Here is a 21533-nt window from a genome sequence, read left to right on the forward strand (position 1 = left end):
CTACATGTAGACTATGGGTGTAAGAACACAGATGTCTAGTTAAAAGCAATGATGAATTTTAAATTCCTCTCTTGCCAAAAGGAAGTAAAATTTTAAAAATTACAGTCAAGGATTTATTATTTTCTTCCTAAAGTAGAAAACTTAGGGCATGGGCCACCTACATAGCTCAGTAGCTAAAGGTGCTTGCCACCTCATTTGATAACGTGTTTGATTCCCGAGACCCACAAGTTGGAAGAAGAAAGCTGACTGTAAAGTAGTTCGCTAAATTCCACACATGCACTCATTAAATCAAACAACTGAATGAATGAATGAATGAATGAATGTGATTTTAAAATCTTAACATGTAATACATATTCAATAAACTATTTCTGAGTTTGGTGGTAGGGAGAAACCTGTTTCTTGGGTGTTTGCAATCTGGTGTAACCTGTGCCTTCAGCACTCCTCTGGGGGGTGGAAGCAGGATGTTCAGAAATTCAAGGTCATCTTCAACTACATTTTTACTTTGGGGCTAGCTTGGTTTACATGAGACTCAACTGAGACACAATAATTTCAAACAATGTTTTGAAATATGTTTGTTTTTAATAGATAATTCAACTAGAGATAATTTCCTATGTTTTAAAAGAAGAAATGAATAGTTGTGCACAAAATGTTAAAACACAATACTGTTTCTTAAGTAGCTCTATAATATTATATATCACAGATGTGACTAGTAAATATGCATTTATGCATTTGTCCCTTATGCCTACCATATACAAACTCATATTTAATATGAGTTAAGTGAATTAAAATTTGCTAAGTGTTCCACATATGTTGTCAGATGGTTTTGCAGGGTTTCTTTTTTCACAAAATTTTATCTGCCTTGTCTTAAGTCCTCTTGATTTGGCACCTGATTTTAGTACTTTCAATAGCTTCTACAATCAGACGGTAGCAGTTGCTCCTTAGCTTGCAAGTTCATTGAAAGAATTTGCTAGTCACGTACGGCAAATCTATTCAGGATAAGCAAACAGGTGATATTGAACCAGAATAACATAAATGTAAATTGTGTTCGGTATGATTATTGTGGTCATTGGTAATGTCCCACTCCCCAGATCTCCGTTCACTCCCCACCCAATCATTTGTGGAAACAACTGATCTTAACATTTAGTTGTAGCCTTCAAAAGCCAAATGGGGCCACACTGAAAACTAACACATTTATATACACATTTTCCAAATAAGTGAGTCATTTGAGAAAGCCAAGATTGCTTTTTAAATAATAATCTGGGACAGAAAAGCATTTGGTGAAATGAGATGTTCTCTGCTTTCTCTGGGGAGATTGTGCTGAAAAGAATCAAGAGTTCTTGAGGGCATCAGGGTTTGCTCTCTGGGTAGCAGCAAATTGTATTACCACAAGACATCTAAGAGCAGGAAAATCAGTGATAACTCATAAATCCAAATAAAACCAGCAGGCCAGAGTGAGTGTAAATTTTGGTGATCATTAACAAATAAAGCACATCACTTTTGTTCAAAATCATGATTTATGTCTTATGCAGAAATTGTGGGTTCTCTGCAAATGCTATCTAAAGTTAGAACTTGTGTGTAAAATGAAATTATTTCAATGAGCATAATGCCGATGTTTGTTGAGCACAATAATAATGTCTAAATATTACACATTATAAATAGCGTGTGTGAATATAAAATTTGTTTATATTCTACCAAATACAACCAGAATAAAATTGTTTATTTTCTACCAAAGTTAAAATTGTAGGTGAATTGTAAATATTTTCATCTTGAAAATATTTTTTGACACTCATTTTTAACTTATCCATATAATATATACAAACCCACCTAACACAGTTCTTATAAAATTCTCTATGGATTGCCAAGAAATACATAAATTTGGGTGTCATATACACTTATGCCGGTGTTTAGGAACACTCTCTAGAAGATAGGATAGCTAGGGATAGGTATTGCCTGCCCAGGTATGAGCTTTCTCTGCTGGTGAGGCCTGTACTCACCATGACCTGGAGCAGCAATCCAAACATCCAACAATTAAATATAGGGTGCATCTGATATTCTGTAAGGAGCCCTAGATATTGGACAGACTCATATCTTTGCCTTGCCACAGCTGAAAGGGAGCTCAGAGGTACAGTTGTCACTGGCACTTCATCGTGGAGTGTCTGTGTGTAATTGAGACTAGAGGCTCCGTCCACTTGTCCTCCAGTTCACACTCGGGTGCCGAGACCCTTCATCCTGGAGGCACTGGTGTGATACTTTGCTTGTCACTCAGAATTTGTACTTTTTCATTTTTTCTTTCGCAGTGGGCTTTTTCCTGAAGTAGCTGTCCGTAAGCACGGTGAAGGCAACAGTGATGGTGGCAAGGGTGATGGCGCCAGTGATGGTGACTATGATGATGAAGACAACAAGGATGATGATATCAATGGGCATTATATGTTTTCTTTGGATAAATGTCTGGGTCTGCTCACCCTATGTCCAGTTTTATCCAGTTATCTTCTTTCCTGCCATTGAACTGTAAGCACTCTGTCTTAGTCAGGGTTTCTATTCCTGCACAAACATCATGACCAAGAAGCAAGTTGGGGAGGAAAGGGTTTATTCAGCTTACACTTCCATACTGCTGTTCATCACCAAGGAAGTCAGGACTGGAACTCAAGCAGGTCAGGAAGCAGGAGCTGATGCAGAGGCCATGGAGGGATGTTCTTTACTGGCTTGCTTCCCTGACTTGCTCAGCCTGCTCTCTTATAGAGCCCAAGACTACCAGCCCAGAGCTTGCACCACCCACAAGGGGACCTCACCCTTGATCACTAATTGAGAAAATGTCTTACAACGGATCTTGTGGAGGCATTTCCCCAACTGAAGCTCCTTTCTCTGTGATAACTCCAGCCTGTGTCAAGTTGACATACAAAACCAGCCAATACACACTCTTTATAAATTTTGAATATCACTCCACCATCAAATATGCAGGTGGAAAGATCCACAGGCTGGAGACCTAGATGTTGTAGAAGAGGAACCAGCAAAGATGCTGGCAGCAGAATGAAAGCCCTCAGGACCAGCAGCTGAGGAACTCTGTGATTCTGAGTAAACTAATGGAGGTGATACAGATAGAGTTCTTGGGGGGGTGTTTGGGAGCAGGTGACTCTCTTCAATATGTATAGAAGTGGATACACAGCCCAATAGTTTATTAAAGTTTCCTCTAGTATGTCTCTAAAAGTGATTGTTTTCAGAACAAAAGGAAACAGTGTAACAAATCTGGTAGGTTATTGTAAATTCCAAAAGGTTTTCATATAGTTTGTTAAATTTCAGACATGGGCACTTTCCTCTAGCCTTCACTTCCTTATGAGCATCATAATCCACACAGCAAGAGTTACAACAGATCAGAGGTTTCTAGAATTCCTTTTGACTTTTTAACCTATTTAAAATATCCATGGTTTTCATGTTCCTCTCTTACAAAATTAGGAGTAATAATTATTCCAAACGAAAGCTGCCAATTCCAGTCAAAATGCCGTAAGTTTACAAAGTAAGCAGCCCTCTTTCACAGACACAAAAGACAGAGAAAGTGTCAAAGAACAAAGAAAGAAGGAGGTAGTTATAAAGACAGTAAATGCACAAAATAAACATGTCTATATTGAGTAAAAACTTTTGACAAATTATGAAATGGAACAATAAAATGGTATACTTATTTGGGAAAATAACATTATTTAGTTTTTCACCATATAATTGAAAACATCAAATTTGATGTTTCTGTTTTAATTCATATACCAGATGCTCCTGCAAACTTTTGAAAGTGAAAAAGACCATTAAATTATAACATGAAAGTTATTGCTTATAACCCATGGAAATATGCAACGAAATGTAGTTAACTCTCTCATCTTACAAGCAGAAAAGACTAAAGATTTTAGTGTTTGAGAATGTTTTTTCTCTCATACTTAGATGATCCCCAGTTGAAGTTCTTAGATGACATTTGTGGCATCTCTCTGGAATGTGGGGAACTTTGTGGGACAACTTGGGCACCAACCCCACCCACCCTAGCAGCTCAGAGACCTCTGTGCTGCCGTGACTCACTGCTTAGATGGAATGACACCACTGGTCAATAACTCCCCTCCCTTTTATTCGATATTCATTTCTCAGTCTGCCTACCCTGTAGGTCTAATGCAAGAAAGAAAGGCACAGAGGCCAGAGGCAGTTCTTCCTGGAAGGCAGTTAATTACTTAAAGCTGAGACTTGTCATTTTAACTCTGATCTAAATCTAAGAGGTCCCTCCCCTTCACCTCCTTCAGGATAGCCATTAGCAAAGAACCACACCGGGGGGGGGGGGGGGGGGGGGGGAAGCACACATACCACAAACTGAGAAGAGCTGGCCACAGTGTATAGCCACAGCACAGTACACGAGGGACATGGGAAGGAGTTCAGTTGGGGCTAATTATTACCCCCCACCCCATTCGTCTAACTGGATCTCCTCGGGCCAAGAATCTGATAGATGAGGAGTACTTCTGTCTCTGTAAACTTCAAGGCAACATGGGTGTGGGCCACAGCACTTCCTCATCAGTGTGTGTGCATACTCTCAAATGTGTGTGTGTGTGTGTGGGGGGGGTTCATACACAGATGTCTATACTTATGACCTCTGACTGAATGGTCAGTTCTTAACTTGCAATGGCTTGCTTCTGTGAGGCAGGATATTTAGCAATGTCAGCGAATAATAGCACAGTGGCTAAGTCCTGGTGCTGTTAACTTTTACCTACTGAGGTTGCAGTGCTACTGAGTGAGCATTTGCCAAAGCAATCCTAGTTGCCTGTTTCCAAAGTTTTAAGGGGCCTAGGCTGAGAATCTCTAACAATTCCCCAAGGGTGGTGGTTCTGTTGGTTTGTTTTTAATGTTTCACAATGACTTGAAAAATCCATCAAACTTAAGCCTGTTTAACTCAAAATGAATCACTGTGCAAGTGAGAGACCCTTAGCCTGGTTGGACAGTGCTCTGACTGATGCCATCAAGAACTACAATATATTCTTACTCTCAGGGCTTTCAAGTGGATGTTAGGTCCTGTCCTGCCTAAGATTTTTCCGCCCTATATTTTCATAATATCGCTCTCATTTGCACCACCAAGTCTTAAATGAAAACTCTAAAGACATTTTATAACAGTCTCCTTTCCAATATACCACGGAGTGTTTAAAAACATAGGCCACAGGCAAGAGGAAAAATCAGTGTAAACCAATGGACAAGTATCTACCATCACTGTTTGGCTCCACGTGGCTATTCCACATCAACTCCATATTGGTAATTTCAATTCTTTACATGGAAGAACTTGAGGTTTAGAAACAGCAAAGTACATGCTTACAAAGTAAGACACCCCAACTGTCAGCTTCTATGATATGACCTGGGTGCCATCCCCTGACATCCTGTCAGGTAGTCACCATCCATTTGAAGACAGTGTGGCCTTCTATTCTACTGGTAGGGTTTTCTACCATTTTCATTTTCTTACATGGTTTTACTCTGTAGCTTCCTCAACAGGAGCAAAGAATTCCAGAGGTTACATCTCTACTGGGAAGAATTCTGAGACCTCAGAAGCAAATGCTAGGAAACCTGAAAAAATACCCTCAGATGTGAACCCTCAGAAGGGTCAAACGTTAAGCCTGCAATAACATGAGGTTAAACTTATTTCCCATTTCCATTTAATCAGAGGGCAGCATAAAACCACTGGGCTAGAGCAACTGCCTGACATGCATTCCTTAATTGGTACATACTTACAAATAAACTCTAAGATCCCAACATTTATCACCCTGGCTTCCTCTTCTCTTTTACTTACATTGGTTCTGTAAGAGTTAATTATTTTCTGATCATCGACTAGAAGCCCAGATAGAAACCAGAAAGAGGAAAGGAAACTCATTGCCTTTAAATAGAAGTGGCTCCAGTTTTGGTTTAGGAGCCTGAAGGGTTGTTGTACATATTAAAATTGCTGTAGAGCTCACTCCCTGGCCACAGAATCCCCCCATCCTATCCAACACCCCCCCCCCCCAAACACACACACACTGCGGAAGATGTTAGTCTCTGGGGAAAGCAGTTAGGAAAGAATGTCTTTCAGTGGTTTGTACTCGAAGGCGCTGGCTCTTCCATCCCTGCATACAATATCGTTAAACTTTGGCTCAATGCCAGAAACTGAGGCTTCTGCCTCTTTTCATTGGCGTCTAGTTTATCGATAGCGAAATAATACCGCATGGAACTAGTTGGCCACGTAGTGGGAAGTCAAGCCTTCTAATACCTCGTTTGTCCTAGATAATTTTAAGCTTTATCCAGAGTGCACTGCCAAGAATGTTAAATGAAGTACACAAGAAGAGAGCTTTAGGTATCTGGCATCAATATTAGTGGGAGGCTGCCATTTGACAATAATTTCCCTAGCACAGCAGACGGTAAAGAAAAATGTTTTCATTCATCCGCAAATGACTAACATTTTATTGATGTTTCGAAATGCGGCTGAATACTACCGCACTTTCAATTCCCGAGCGGGTTCTGAGAATTAAGCCTGAATACTAATCACATCAGTAGCTCCTGCTGCAAACCTCTCCGTTAATTGCTGAGCCTCGCAGGGAATCTTCTGCAGGGTGGTGATGTTGCTTAGACGCTCCTGGATAGTCAGTCAGTCTGTGTGGTCCCGGGTGATGTGAAGTGCTGCCCCTACCCCATCTATCCTTAGACAACGTGATAAATAAAAATAAAAAATAAAAAGCCACCTTGGGTACCACCAACATCTATGACTCCTGCCTGCCTCATCAAGAGCTCAGTCTGGGGAGGAAGCCGGATGCTGACCCCTGCAGAGATCCTTGCTTCAGTGCGCTCTGCCGCGGGGCCCTGCTGGCGTTCAGAGAAAAAAAAAATAAATAAATAAATAAAAGGAGTTCAAATGAGCACCAATGAAAGACGAATGTGTTTTGTAAATACCGCTACAGGCGGAAGGTGAGGGAAACCAAGTAGGGAGGGTAAGTTATTTCTAACCACCAGCTTCCCAAACTCCTCATGGGCACTGGAATCGCTGTTCTGGATTCAGATTCTCTCATTGACTTGCAAATCGCCTGGAAGACCTCTAGGATCTTAAGGCTGAAAATGAGTGCCAGAAAGGGGGTGAGGGAAAGAGTGGACTATGGGGTGACCCCTGTGCCTTGTACCCTGTTTTGCCCTGACCTGGGCGTAGGCTAGCAGATCCGCGGGGCACTGCTTGCCCCTTGAGGGGTTGAGGTTACTGCTCAAAGGATGCAGGTCCACTCCAACTGGGAGGCGGTGAAAAAAAAAAATACAACTGGGACTCTTTAAAGCCGAGGAATGCCTTGGCTTCAACCGAATGCGCGAGCCTTCCGCCCAGTAGGCTCAAATGGGTTAAACTGCCTCTTACATAACAGGACCGCCCAGCTCCACACAATTAAAACACTGATTGCAGCCTCCTCCAACTCTGCATCCCAGCAAGGCCCGCCCATCCCTCCCATTGCGCCTGCGTGTCGCGCGCTCCCGGGCCCAGCACGCGCCCTGCACACTCCATCTCCCTCTCACAAGTGCACACTCTGTGCTGACACCACACGCGCACACACACTCATGCGCAAGTTAGTATCAAGACGCACAGAGAAGGGCAGGCGTTCTCCAGTACGCACAGGCGGACTCACACACACACACTAGCTTTCGGTCGGCATGTCCGAATCACTATACTATCCCCGCAAAGCAGCAGCGCCGCCACAATCCCTGCTTATCTCCAAGAGAGGGTGAAAAGAAATACCCCCACTAAAGGAAAATAAGGAACGGAGGGAAGGAAACAGGAAGAGGGGAGAGGAGAGGAGAGGAGAGGAGAGGAGAGGAGAGGAGAGGAGAGGAGAGGAGAGGAGAGGAGAGGAGAGGAGAGGAGAGGAGAGGAGAGGAGAGGAGAGGAGATAGAGCTAACTGGCTGTTTATTAACAGCGCTATTAGCTAGTCAGGATTAAAAAAAAATACAAGACAACAACAAAAAAAGCCAACTCACTCACAGTCTCAGGCGTCATGATGGCGCCGACCCCAACTTGAGCACTTTAAAGTCGGGGGCCCGAGGAGCCGAAAGCACCAGAGGGCAGGCCTGGCCCCTATGCCCTGACTTCCCAGCCCCGCGGCTCGCAAAGCTCTCTAGCTCGCGCTGCCAAGCCGGACTAGACCTCGGCGTATCCTCAGTCGCCCTAGCTTCCCTGTCCCTCTTCTTTCCTCTTTTTGATCTATCTCTTTCGCTTCTCCGGCCCCCCTCCCTGCCTGGTCCTCCATCCCCGGGCGGGGTTGCTACGGAAACGGCCGCTTGGCAACGCGCGCGAGCCCGGGGGCCGCCGGCCGCTGCTGCGCCCCGCGCTGCCTGCGCCGCCTCCCGCGCTCTGCTCGCAGCCTCGCAGGACGGTGTGCGGCCGCCAGGGATTAGCCACGCTCCGGACGCGGCCGGGCGCCCCGAAGGAGGTGGAGCGCGGTGCCAGGGGGCGGGAGGGGAGGGAGGGAAGGCAAGCTGCAGAGGAGCAGAAAGGAGGCGAGGCCGGGAAAAGAGGGAAACTACGCCCGACAACTAGGGAGGGGGCGAGAAAGAGAAGAAACCCACCCACCCACTCAGAAAAAGGGAAAGAGGAAAAAAAATCTCGTGTGGCGCGCCGCCTGGTTATCGGGCAGCCTCGCCAGCAGCAGGGGGTGGGAGCCGACGCTGCCGGAGAGCGAGCAGCCTGGCAGGCACGGACATGGTGCTCCTGGCGCAGGGCGCTTGTTGCTCGAACCAGTGGCTGGCGGCGGTGCTTCTGAGCCTGTGCTCTTGCCTCCCGGCCGGGCAGAGCGTGGACTTCCCTTGGGCGGCCGTGGACAACATGCTGGTGAGGAAAGGTGACACGGCGGTGCTCAGGTAGGGACCGCGCGCCCTCTCTACACTTGCCTCAGTCTGTCTTTCCGTCCCTTTCCCTCTCCGCACCTTGCTTTACACCCAGAGTGAATCCTGCTGTTGCTCACGAGCAAAAACACCACACCTCATGCTAGCCACGCATGACCCTTCCTGGGCTTCTCGGACCCTGGGGCAGGGGTCTGGCTGGATTAGGGAGAGAGGGAAAAGCGCTTTCCAAGCAGCCCCGGGCTAGGAAGTGTGGGGCTTGAAGGAGGGGCAGGTGCCACTTTGGAGCCGGGTCTCCGCTCTGCTGCCAGCGGTACTCCAGGAGTCTGACAAGTTTACAGGGCTTGTTTCTGCTTCACTCCGTAAGCGACTTTTCTCAACTGCTGGCTCTGTGCTCCATTTATTTTCCCTCTCACTTGAACAGTAAGATCCAAATATTCCATTCAGCTTTTTTTTCCCTCCTGTAGCTGTTTTCCTTCCGTGTTTCCCTCTTCCTTTTTCCCCTATCCCATTTGTCCAACTCCCTCTTCAGTCACCCCCATTGCCTCCAGTCTCCGGTTTACTCCTATGCTATAGTGTTCCCAGTGTTTCCCTCTCACCTTAGTTCCTGTCATTCCTTATTCTCCCTGTTTTTCCAGATTTCCCTTTCCACTAATTTCCGGTCCTCACCATAGCCCTTGTCTTCCCCTCCCAGACCATCATCTGTCTCCAGCTTCGCCTCCCATGCACTTTTCTGTCACACCCACACTCAAGGTCCAGTACCATATTCAAATCCCATAAATCTCGATTTTATGAGCACACTCCCTCTCAGCTCTCCCATCCTCTCACACACTGGCACTTCCCTCCTGTAAGAAATGATTCACACTCAGATCCCCTCTCAGTGTTTAAAGGATGCACACTCCACACTCACTACACACGTGCACCACCCCCCCTCCCCCAACACACACTTCCCTTTCTCTTCTGTCTGTAGTTTTGCCTCTTGTCTTCCCCTATTTTCACTGAGCTGAGCATGAACAGAGTGTTTGTCGGTGAAAGGTCCCCCTAGCCTGTTTTCCCCAGAAGCCACACTACCAAGTGTGCCCAGGGGAAGATTTCCTTTTCCATTGGATATAAATTGATGACCAGTCAAGCTTAGAGCTAAGCAGGGCTCCCTGCCCTGCCTTGCTCTTCACTTCCCATAGACCCACCTACACTGTCCGCTGTGCTTCCCCCCCCCCCCAACCTGGCTTGCTTTGCCAATCTCCCTGGAAGATCTTCGCTCTCTCCACTGGGTGGTAGTTTGCTTATGAGTACAGATTACAGGGAGCCAGTATAATACATGCATGTCTAAGGTGGGGAAGAATGCTTATTTATGGTTGAACCAGGCAACATTTTAAATTTAAGGATGTAGGCTTCAGGCATAACTTAAAGCTTTTTAATTGTTCTTGAGGCCAATCACACAGAACAATTTTAATATATGCTAATACCTTGTTTTAAGAATATATTATTCTTGTTAAGTGTCGGAGAACACAAAAGTAATGCATTTCTGCTACAGTATAGAAGAATAACTTTTCATTTTGAACGAAGGTGAGGCGTGCTTTATCATGGAGCAGCTGAAAATTGAATACCTTTTTACTCATGTTATTAGTTTCTTTGTAAGTTTTATCATCAGCTTTGGATGCAAGCTCAGTTACAGAAACTGAAATGTGCGTGTGTTTGCAGTAGCAAATGGCTAAAGTATGGCAAGCATTACCGTTTTCAGCCTGAAGGATTTGATCTCTCACTCACATTGTGGAGATAAATCTTGGCAATTCCCTTCCTAATGAACAGTTTAATAAGTGTTACGGTCAACTGAAGTATAAGGAGCCTGCTCTGCTTCCAGGAGACCTTCACTCTGACAGTGTAGATCTCCAGGCTTGTGGGGAGCATTCCTACTGTGCTGAGTTTGGTGTGCTTTCTTGCTTGCTTACAGGCTTTAGACCTCATCCTTGTAAGACACATCTCGAGCTTTATAGCATTTTAGAGAACTCTCGACTCTCGAAACTTCCCAGTGATATTGCCTACATTTTAAATATCGTCTTTCTCACTGGAAGCAAATTCTATCTGCTTTTTTTTTTAACATCAATTTTACAATTCTATAAATTGTCTAATTATTGAACTTTTCGATCCCCCAAGATTTAGGGACAATTTTATCATTTATTTATAGGAGATTGCATGTTCATTAAAAACTTGACCATTGCTTTCAGTTCCCTGTGACTTCCTCAGCCTCAGGTATTGACTTTGCTCATGGGCTGATACAGGTGGACTTGGGGAAGAGCAGATGATGGCCAGCTTAGGGGACACACTTTCACTGGAAGTAAATCCATCAGGAGATATATATATATATATTCAATTTATTGCTGATGCTGTCCTGTAACTCACTAGAAAAACAAAACTCTACCCCACAAACATGTGGCCCATCCTTATCAAAGTGTGTGAATTGAATACCTAAGAAAGCACTTAACAGGTCAACATGACAATCTACTGTCTTTTTTATTATTATTACAGCACAATCCTTAAAGCATCTCATTGAGAGTAGAGAGATAACTGTTAGCAAGTATCTTGGAGTGCTAAACCCTGGAGGTGCAGACATGCCAGTTAGGGATGGAGGTGCTTCTGACTGTGAATGAAGGGCCAGGTCAAAGGTCAGCTGGTCCAATTCTGTCTTCAAAGTGCCAGCGAGTCCAGTGTTTACGAAAAGAATAACAAACAACCTAAACCTTCCCTTGAGTGGAGCTGTAACACAAAGGAAACCCATCCTGCCACTTCCTGCTGTTTGTCACCTGTTTAGCTCACCTAGAGGAGGTGCAGTGAGTTCCAGGTCATCACTGTGGTTTCAACTCTTAACGTCTGCCTTTTCAGGATGTCAGGCTCTGCAAGGCACACCCTCTGAGCCACTCAGTAGACCTGTGTAGACATTCCAGGCAAAGTATTTAATGATGCATGTATTCAACAGAGTAACTCTTACATGAACTTCCTATTTCAAAAATAGGTGAATTTCTAGAATACACCCTAGATTTTTAAAAACATATTGCCATCCTTTGTATTGATATAGAATTTGATGTTTGTTAAATTTATCTACATTATTCTATTCCTAATAAAATGTGTTGGTTGGTAAATAGGAAGGTGTGTTTTTACTCCAGTCTTCATATTGAATTTTGTAGTGTGTAGGAGATCTGAGTCACTGTGCACCTGGTGACAAGGCAGAGGACAATCAAGGCAAGAGCTTCATTAGGACCCAGGGCTGCTAGCCCTGAGGAACTGAGGCACACTATTGAAATTTACATACAAATCAGATGACTTTTTAGTGTTAAGTAAAACACCCATCAATTACTTTATTCTCACTTTACTGGCGAATGCTGTTGAGTAAACAGGTCAAAGATGCCCTGTAGTCTTTGTAAACAGTCACAAATATTTGTATCCTCCCTACAACTGCACAATTCTTTGTTTTGCTCATTGTTTTTCCAGACAGGGTTTCTGTCCTGGAAACTGCCTGTCCTGGAACTCACTTTGTAGACTAGGCTCTCCTCAAACTCATAGAGATCTACCTGCCTCTGCCTCCCAGTGCTGGGATTAAAGGAGTATACCACTAAGCCCAACATCTGTATAATTCTTAAACATATTTCATTTTCACATCTTTTTTTTTTGCAACCTGTTTATTCATTCAGCCATTCTGCATGGATTTTGTACATTTTCAGCTGATTTGATATGAATTCAAGATAACTTACTCTGTGCTTGTTATGCTTTTAATCAAAGGAAAGGAAGAAGGAAGGAAGGGAAGGAGGGAGGGAGGGAAAGTCTTCCTTACAAGTGAAACATTCTGTTACTTTAGCAAAATTAGCACAGCTAGCCCTCTGTGCACTGGACTTGAGTGTCAGTGACTGAGCAACATGCTAGGTGGTGACTTTTGGGAGAAGGGCAGGTGACACAAATGCACTAGAGAACATGTTTCCGTGGAGGATGTCTCTGCTGGAACCACATAACCTTGTCAAATAGATTTAGAAATGGTGCCTTGAATATTCGTTCCTGTGGGCCAACACATTTGCTGCTTTTATTCTACATTAAGTAGTCTCGACTGAAAAGCATGCTGTTGGTTACAATAAATGATTTATGTATGAGGAAGTGGAATCACCAATAAATAGAACTCAATTAGGTATCCTCAGGGAAGACCATTGGGATGTCTCCGTGTAAGCTGAGTCCCTCCTGTGCTCCAAAGCAACGTGTGCTCCCACTAAACTCTTCATCAGCATGGAGATCTTCAATTTATAACATTAAGGTATTATTTAAATGCTTATGTGCTGACTTGGTAGAGTTCTTCAAAACATAATTCCAAAGCTCTTAAGGAAGGAAGGTGCCATACTTAGGTTTAATTGTTGACTTAAGCTACCTGAGAAGAGGGATGCTATGAAGTAATTCCCCCCTGTCAGATTGGCCTGTAGGGATGTTTGTGGGGGCATTTTACTTGATTTTTAATTGATATGAGAGGACTTAGTCCACATCAGGCAGTGCCATCCTGAGACAAGTGGGCCTGGGGTGTATAAGGAAGGATGCTGAAAGAGCCAGAGGAAATAAACAAGTCAGTAAGCAGCACTCCTCCTTGGTCTGTGCTTCAGTGTCTGCCTCTAGCTTTCTGCATGGAGTCCCTGCCCTGATTTCTCTTGTTGACAGACTGCAACCTTTAAGCCAAATAAATCCTTTCTTCTCCTGAGTTCATTTTGGTCAGAGTAAAACCAGGGCAAAAGTGATAATGGATCATAATGAGTCAGCCTGGGAAAATGTGTCCCTAGCATAGAGCTGAGAAGTGGTGGAGTGGCATGTGTGGCGATGTGTCATTTATGTATGTCATGTGTGATGGGTCATGTGTGATTATGTGTCATGTGATGTGCCATGTGTGGCAATGTGTCATATGTGGTGATGTGTGTCATATGTGGTGATATGTTGTCATATGTTGTGTCATGTGTGGTAATACGTCATGGGTGGCGTCAAGTGTGGCAATGCTTAGAACTGTTCCATTCCCAGGTATGCTACATGGTATATCAGCTAGTAACAATTTATTAATTATAGAACAGTAGAGTGCTTTTAAATATTTCTAGATAATTATTTTTGGCCAATCGAATTATTTCAGAATAATTCAAATTTTCTTTTGGTTGATTTTTTGCATATAAGCATATGAATGAACTTATTTTAAATGTATTTTCAATAATTAAATTGCTCTGTGAAGTAAGAATTAATACTTTAATTTTTAAAATTTATCAAAAATAGTGACAGCATGGTGTGTGTCAGTCATCTATGGCCCTATATACCCTCTTTTCTCCTGTGTGGGTGAGAAGGAGAGGGTGTGATCCCCCAGGCTTTGTCTTTTTGCATTCCTTGTCTGATATTAGTAGGAAGATGGGAGGTGGTGATGAAGTGAGTGGCCAGGGTATTTCTCTATTTTCTCTCTCCTGAGATTTGAGACTGTCAGGGGTAGTATTTTCACCCCTCACCACTCACTCCCAGAGGCAGCTTCCTTTTATGACCACAGCCACCTATTCCTTCAACTGGGTCAGTAGTGGCTCCCTCTCATTACTAGTCACTGTGGTGCACCAATCTTCTTAGTGTCTCAAGAGTTCCCTTTCTTTTATAATAAATCCTTACTTGAAACCACCTCTGCTTTAAATACCTAGGACAGTAAATGTTGCTTCTAAATCCCTGGCTGGCTCACAATGAATTCGTGATTTCCTTGACTTTATTTTTTTTTTGTATTTTACAACAATAATAATAGTAATAATAGTAACAATAAATTAATAAAGTGCTAGGGATTGGAACCAAGGCATCTCCTGTGCTAGAAAACGCTCTGTACTGCATGTTCCTGGTTAGTTACATGTTAATTATATTTAAATAAATGATTCTTTCACCATAGTGTGTGTGTGTGCGTGTGTGTGTGTGTGTGTGTGTATTCTTGAGGGCATGATGATTCTCCTTTCTCATAGAACTTTGGTATTGGATTACAGATGATTTCATAGATATACCATGTGTTGGATATCAAACAATAAGAACAAGAACTTACTTACACCAAACTGTAAAAATCTAGAACTTTTCTAACAGCAATCATTATCAAATAAGGTGTTTATTCTTCTCTGCTGATTATTTTGGAAAAAATTAACATTACTGAAGAAATTAAGTGATAGATTTTAATATTTTAATAAAATGAACTTTATGCTCTTCTTTGCTGTATTTAATTTGGAAAAGCTGTGGAGTTTTAGGTCTTCGGGCTGGTGTTCAGCAGACCCTGGGATCTGCATTTTATGAGAACAACACAGAGAAAGTGCAACTTAATGAGTCAGTGAAGGAGAAAGTGAGGGACAGACCCATTTACAGTAGTTAGTGAGGCTTTTTAGGATTTAGTAACACACTTTCTTTAATGCTCCCCTCTATGTTGGGGAGGCTTTCAGGATTTAGTAACACACTTTCTTTAATGATCCTGAATTTTTATGGTGATGGAAAGCAAACGTTTCACTCAGTGAATCTGCAGGTCAACAGAACTCTTTGTCTTAATTAATGTCTGCAAAAAGTCTTTGTATCTTGTAATATCTTCATCGGAAAAACTCTGAATTTTTGTTTTTATTTTCATTTTTTGTTTGCAAATTTTGACTAAATTCTTTTCCCTCCTTCAACATTTCCTACATTCTTCTCACCTCTCTATCTCCCCATACTTTCATGTTCCTTCTCACTTTATATTTAAAACAAGAAAATGCAAACAAAGTAAATCAATAAGACGAAAATACACCAATGAGATAAAACAATAAGCACACTGAAACCCATGCAGACCCTTGTGTATGGCTAGCTGGTCCTGGGCATGTGCAGGGCCTTTCCTGGAGAGTGGGTCATATACCCACTGCCACTCTATAGAAGAAAACCCATTCTCCCTTATTCAACCGGTATCAATTGAAAATAGCTTCTTGGTGGTAGGATTTTGAGTCTGGTTTCTCTTCTCAGATCTGGGATTATTCCAGTTTGAATTAGTGCAGGTCTTGGGTGTGCTGCCATAGTCTGTGAGTTCCTGTTGTGTCTGAAAGACACTGTTTCCTTTGTGTCATCCATCATCTTTTAGAACGTTTCTGCCTCCTCTTCTGAATATGTCCCTGAGCCTTGAGGAATGGGCTTTGATGAAGACATTCATTTAGGACTGAGTATTCCAAAATGTCCCACACTCACACACTGTCCAGTCATGGGTCTCATCTACTAAAAGAAGATTTTCTAATGAGGGCTGAGTGAGGACCTGATTTATAGGTGGAGCAGAATGTCATTGGGAATTATTTCATTCATTCATTCATTCATTCATTCATTCATCTGAATGTTAGTGTTAGGTCTCCCTCAGGTCCATGACTTACCTAGGGTCAAGTTCTTGGCCTCGATAGAAGTTTCAGGCATGAGTTCCATCTCAAGGAGTGGGCCTTAAATTTAAAGAGTGGTTGGTTACCCCCATAACATCTGCGGCACTATTGTAACAGACTATCTTGCAGGATGCTCACTGCTGTAGCTTTCAAGGTTTGTGGCTGTGTGGTATGATTATATTTCTCCTCCAGTAACATACATAATACCTTGTAGTACCATGAGCACTAGTCAGGAAGAGTGGTGGAAACCTCTACAGTGGTACTGTTTCTAACAAGTCCTTTATCATTAGTTATCCCTCCACACATTCCTTTCCTTACCTGCTCTTCCCATTGCTTCCCCATTTAATCCTCTCATTCTAGCTCCTTCTTTATCTCTTTAAATTGCTAAATTCTCTATCACCTTCCTTGGAAGACCTGTTATCCACACTGATTCTTTATTCAGATTGAAACACTTGTATCTAAATCTTAAAAGCTAAAACAGTTCTGAGTGGTAAAAGTACTGCTGAGTTATCAATGTCCCAGATACTGAGTTGTACTACAGAGCTGTAATAATAAAGACATCATGGTATTGGCACAAATCATACCTGTTGATCAAAAGGATAGAAATGAAGACACAGATATAAGTCCACACACACACATGTAGACACTAGAAATAGGACAGTATCTTCAACCAGTGGTGCTGGTCAAACAAGGTGACTAAATATAGAAGAATGCAAATATGTCCATATTTATTACCCTGCACAAATCTCAACTCCAAGCATCAACATAAATCTGGATAGCTCCTGAATTTGACAGAAGAGAAAATTAGGAATAGCCTTGAACTCATTGGCACAAGGAAGAGCTTTCTGAGCAGAAGACCAAGACCACAGCCACAAAGAAACAACAAGTAACAAATGCAACCTTGTGAAATTGAGCAGCTTTAGTACAGCAAAGGATGACATTATTGAAGCAAAATGTCATCCTACAGAACAGTAAAATCTATTTAGCAACTACACACCAGATAGAGGACTACTATTTAGAATATATAAAGAACTAAGAAACTGAACATCCAAGTATCAAGTACTCAGTTAAAAAACAAGGTATAAAACTAAATAGAGTTTAAGAAAGAAACAAAGATAGGAAGAGAGAGAGAGAGAGAGAGAGAGAGAGAGAGAGAGAGAGAGAGAGAGAGAGAGAGAGAGAGTCAAATGGAAAAGAAGCACTTAAAGAAACTTCAACATTCTTCTTAGCCATCAGGAAAATGTAAATCAAAACTACTTTGAGACTTCATCTTACACCAGTCAGAATGCNAACTAAATAGAGTTTAAGAAAGAAACAAAGATAGAAAGAGAGAGAGAGAGAGAGAGAGAGAGAGAGAGAGAGAGAGAGAGAGAGAGAGAGAGAGAGATTCAAATGGCAGAGAAGCACTTAAAGAAACTTCAACATTCTTCTTAGCCATCAGGAAAATGTAAATCAAAACTACTTTGAGACTTCATCTTACACCAGTCAGAATGCCCAAGATCAATAAAACAAATGACAGCTCACACAGGTGAAGATGTGGAGCAAGAGGAAGGGAACACACATCCATTGCTGGTGGGAGAGCACACATGTACAACCACTATGGAAAATACTGTGTGATTCATCAGAAAGAAGAGAATTAATCTACCTCGACATCCAGCTATATCATCCTCAGACATATACCCAAACAGTGCTTTGCCCTACACCAGAGACACTTCATTTCTCAAATTCATTGATGCTGTCTGTATTCTGATAGCCAGAAACTGTAAAGATGCTAGATGTCTGTCAAGTGATGAATTGATAATAAATATGTGGCTCATTTACAAAATGGAATATTTTCTATTTCATTTAAGAAAAATGAAATCTGGGGCTGGAGAGATGGTTCAGTGGTTAAAAGCACAGACTTTTCTTCTAGAGGTTCTGAGTTCAATTCCCAGCAACCACATGGTGGCTCACAACCATCTGTAATTGGATCCGATGTCCTCTTCTGGAGTGTCAGAGGATAGCTACAGTGTACTCACCTACATAAAATAAAGAAGTCTTTAAAAAGAAAAGAAAAAGAAAAATGAAATTCACAGCTAAATGGATGAAACTAGAAGAAATGATTGTGAATAAGGTAAGCCAGGCCCAGAAAAACAAGTATTGCAATTTTCTCTTATAAGCTGATGTTAACTTTTAAAATTAAGAATCCTTAAAATAATTTATTGTTATCAGTTACTAGAGTTTGTACATGTTTTGATCATATTCACGTCCATTCCACAACTCTTCTTAGATCCAATTCTTTTCCATACACACCTGACTTTGTGTCTTTTTGTTCTTTTTCCCAAACCATCAAGAGCAATTTATGCTGCCCAAATATTCCTATCTTCGTTTCTGTCTTATCTTCCACTGCGGCATGGTTAGCTTTCCAGAGGTTGCATCTTTCAGAGCACTGACTCTCTTCCCCTGAAAGCTAATAATGCCCAATGTTTCTCAGGTGAGGGGTGGCACTGTGTGCCCAACTTCTACATTCATGGTGGGACTTGGTCTGACTGAGGCTTGCAGTGAATTCTGTGTAATCGCTATTAGATCATATACGCAGTTGCCTTGCTGTGTGGAGAAGATGGTGTTTTCGTGTAGTCATCTGTCACTTCTTGTTCTTACACTTTTTTTTCCCTTCTTCTGCCATGACCCCTGACCCTTTGGAGGAGGATTATATATGATCCATATAGGACTGTACATTTTATAATATCTTATTCTTGGTCAGTTGTTGGTTAGTTACAACCTATTGCAATAGAAACTTCTCTGATGAGAGTCTAGATATGCACTAATCTATGAGTATAATAACATGTTAGGAGTTGACTTGATACTATGCCCATCAAACAAAATAATGGTAGCAAATTCTCACCTAGGACCTGTCTAATCACAGGATCTTGTCTTAGTAATGGTGACAGGTATGGGTTTCATGTTGTGGAGTGAGCCTTAAATCCAATAAGAAAGTGACTGGTTTTGTCTAATATGTATGTGCCTCTAGAGCTCCAATGGCAAGTCTTTCTGTGCCAGTCATAACTGGAGCTTGCTGGCTTCACAGCCAGGTGACATATTGTTCTTTTTCTCCCCTGTAGCATATATACCACCTTCCAGAAATATCTTTAAATTGCAAGGAAAAATGTACTAGAGGGTTGTGAAGAAAAGTGAGTGAAATTGCTTACCATATATTTCAGATAAAATACCCAATGTAAGATACATAACAAGACGTTTTACGTAATAACAAATCATTTTATTAAACTTGACTGTATATTTATGTATTTATATGTGTATGTGCTGTCAAGACCTAACATGTATTTTCTAAGGTGCATTTCAGTAGAAAAAATATCTTAAATTACAAAGTTCTCGTTGCTAAGATTTTAAGCTGTAGCTCTAATCTAAAGAAGACCCATGGTTTCAAGTGACCAAGGAAGGTATCCTTATCCTCGACACTATACAACAGCTATGACAAGAACTCCCTTTACACACACACACACACACACACACACACACCACACATCACACCACACACACACACACACATGCACACACACACATGCACACACTCACACACACATCACACATCACACACACAGATCATACATCACACACACACATACACACATATACAATCACATACACACACATACACATACGCACATGCACACACACACACACACATCACACACATCACACCACACAGATGGCAAGAAATCTTCAGAGTCATGTGTCATTTTTAGAATTTAATTATTTTATTTATTATGATCACCATCATCAGTCATTATTTGTTTTTTTTGACTCAAATCATAGAATCTTCTCTTCCTTCCCCACAAGGCAACAATGAAATGAAATTAGTGGACACAGCAGAAACACAGAAAATTGACCATTGCAATTGATGACTAGTTCTCAGTTGTGAAAAGCAGCTATGCACCACTCCTCAAAGACCAGCATTTGTATTGCTTTAGCTGTCTCTCAGAGTTTAGGGTCATAGCTCTTTGTAAACCACAGGCAGTGATAGGAGGTGATAGAGCTTTCCTGTGGTCACAGGCTTTGATTATGATGCCAAGGGGTTATCTATCAGCATTGTGCCTTCCAATCCACATCAAGTTCTGCATCCTGACAGAGAACCTTTGATGTTCTCCAGCATCCAGCTGGCAAGGGAATTGGTCTTAATCACTTTCTCTGAAAGCCTGAGAGAGGGAAGAAGGGGCTTGGCAGTGTTGGTAACATTAAGTGTTGTGCTTTTGAAAGGATGCCAGCACATTGTACTTTCCAAATAGCTAGTAAATTTGCTCAATTTAAGGGAGATTTTTTTAACCCTACTCAGTCCAGAACTAAATTGTTCTTTGTGGAATTTCACTGATTCTTCAAATGTATGTCCAGTTCTCAAAGTTGAGTGTGTGTGTGTGTGTGTGTGTGTGTGTGTGTGTGTGTGTGTATTTCCATGTTGTATGTTGGTTTTGTTTAAAACAAAAACATTTAGTTGTACACACTGCTTTGAACTATTTACAGATTCTGGTTCATTACAACTTCATGGGAAAGGGCCCTGTCTTAGAAAACCCTTTTGTATTTGTGCTTCAGTTTTGAATTTAATCATAGTGAAAAGGCTTAAAAGATATTATTTAGAACTCTATGAATAGTTTATATTCCAAAGAATAGTCATAGTAATTGAAGGCTGGCCTGGACCTCATGAACATATTATCTCCTTTTACCAATTCCCCTCGCTTGGCAGCCACCATAACAAACTGGAAATAGAAAAACTCTCTTCAGCCAGCTTCTACCCAAGTCTTCCTTCTTGTTCCATTGTGAACTCTAATCCCAGGACTGTTAGGACAAGTCACGTGGTCTTGGTGAAATAGGATGAGTTCTTGGATTTGCTTCAAGGTGCCAGGGCTATAGAAAGACCTAGGGTCCAGCAGGAGGAAAAATGAACTTGACCTTGAATGGCATCACCAGAGCTGGTGATGACTTCATATATGTCTGTCCAAACATTTTCCTGGTTTCTGTAAATGTCTAAAGCTTTCTAGTCAATCTTTCTAAAACAAGGTCATACATGATGCTTATTGTAAATAAAAGGGCTCAATAAAATACCATGCTTGCATTTCCTGTTGGAGAATACTCCTGGGGGATCTTTAAGATCACAGTTCTGTGATTTCTTTTTTTTTTGATTTTTAATATTTTTATTACATATTTTCCTCAATTATATTTCTAATGCTATCCCAAAAGTCCCCCATAGCACCCCCCACTTCCCTACCCACCCATTCCCATTCTTTTGGCCCTGGCATTCC

General features: G+C 41.9%; 1 protein-coding gene and 1 long non-coding RNA gene across 3 annotated transcripts in view; one reads left to right on the forward strand and one right to left on the reverse strand.

The window, feature by feature from the left end:
* Window positions 1-6424: 6424 nt before the first annotated feature.
* Window positions 6425-8305, reverse strand: LOC110291727. The gene is made up of 2 exons (XR_003836157.1): window positions 7992-8305; window positions 6425-6834 (listed from the first exon to the last, which is right to left on the reverse strand). It is a non-coding gene; the product is annotated as an uncharacterized LOC110291727 (long non-coding RNA).
* A 2-nt stretch (window positions 8306-8307) lies between these two features.
* The window catches only part of Negr1 (neuronal growth regulator 1), a 758422-nt gene continuing 745196 nt past the window's right edge, over window positions 8308-21533 (forward strand). Inside the window, exon 1 of one of the 2 annotated variants that reach the window (XM_021157845.1) lies at window positions 8308-8866. In XM_021157845.1, the coding sequence (XP_021013504.1) occupies window positions 8709-8866 (158 nt within the window). In that variant the 5' untranslated portion in view covers window positions 8308-8708. The remainder of the gene's footprint in view (window positions 8867-21533) is intronic. The other variant, XM_021157844.2, reaches the window with a different exon arrangement.

Source organism: Mus caroli, chromosome 3, assembly GCF_900094665.2.
Source record: "Mus caroli chromosome 3, CAROLI_EIJ_v1.1, whole genome shotgun sequence".
NCBI lineage: Eukaryota > Metazoa > Chordata > Mammalia > Rodentia > Muridae > Mus > Mus caroli.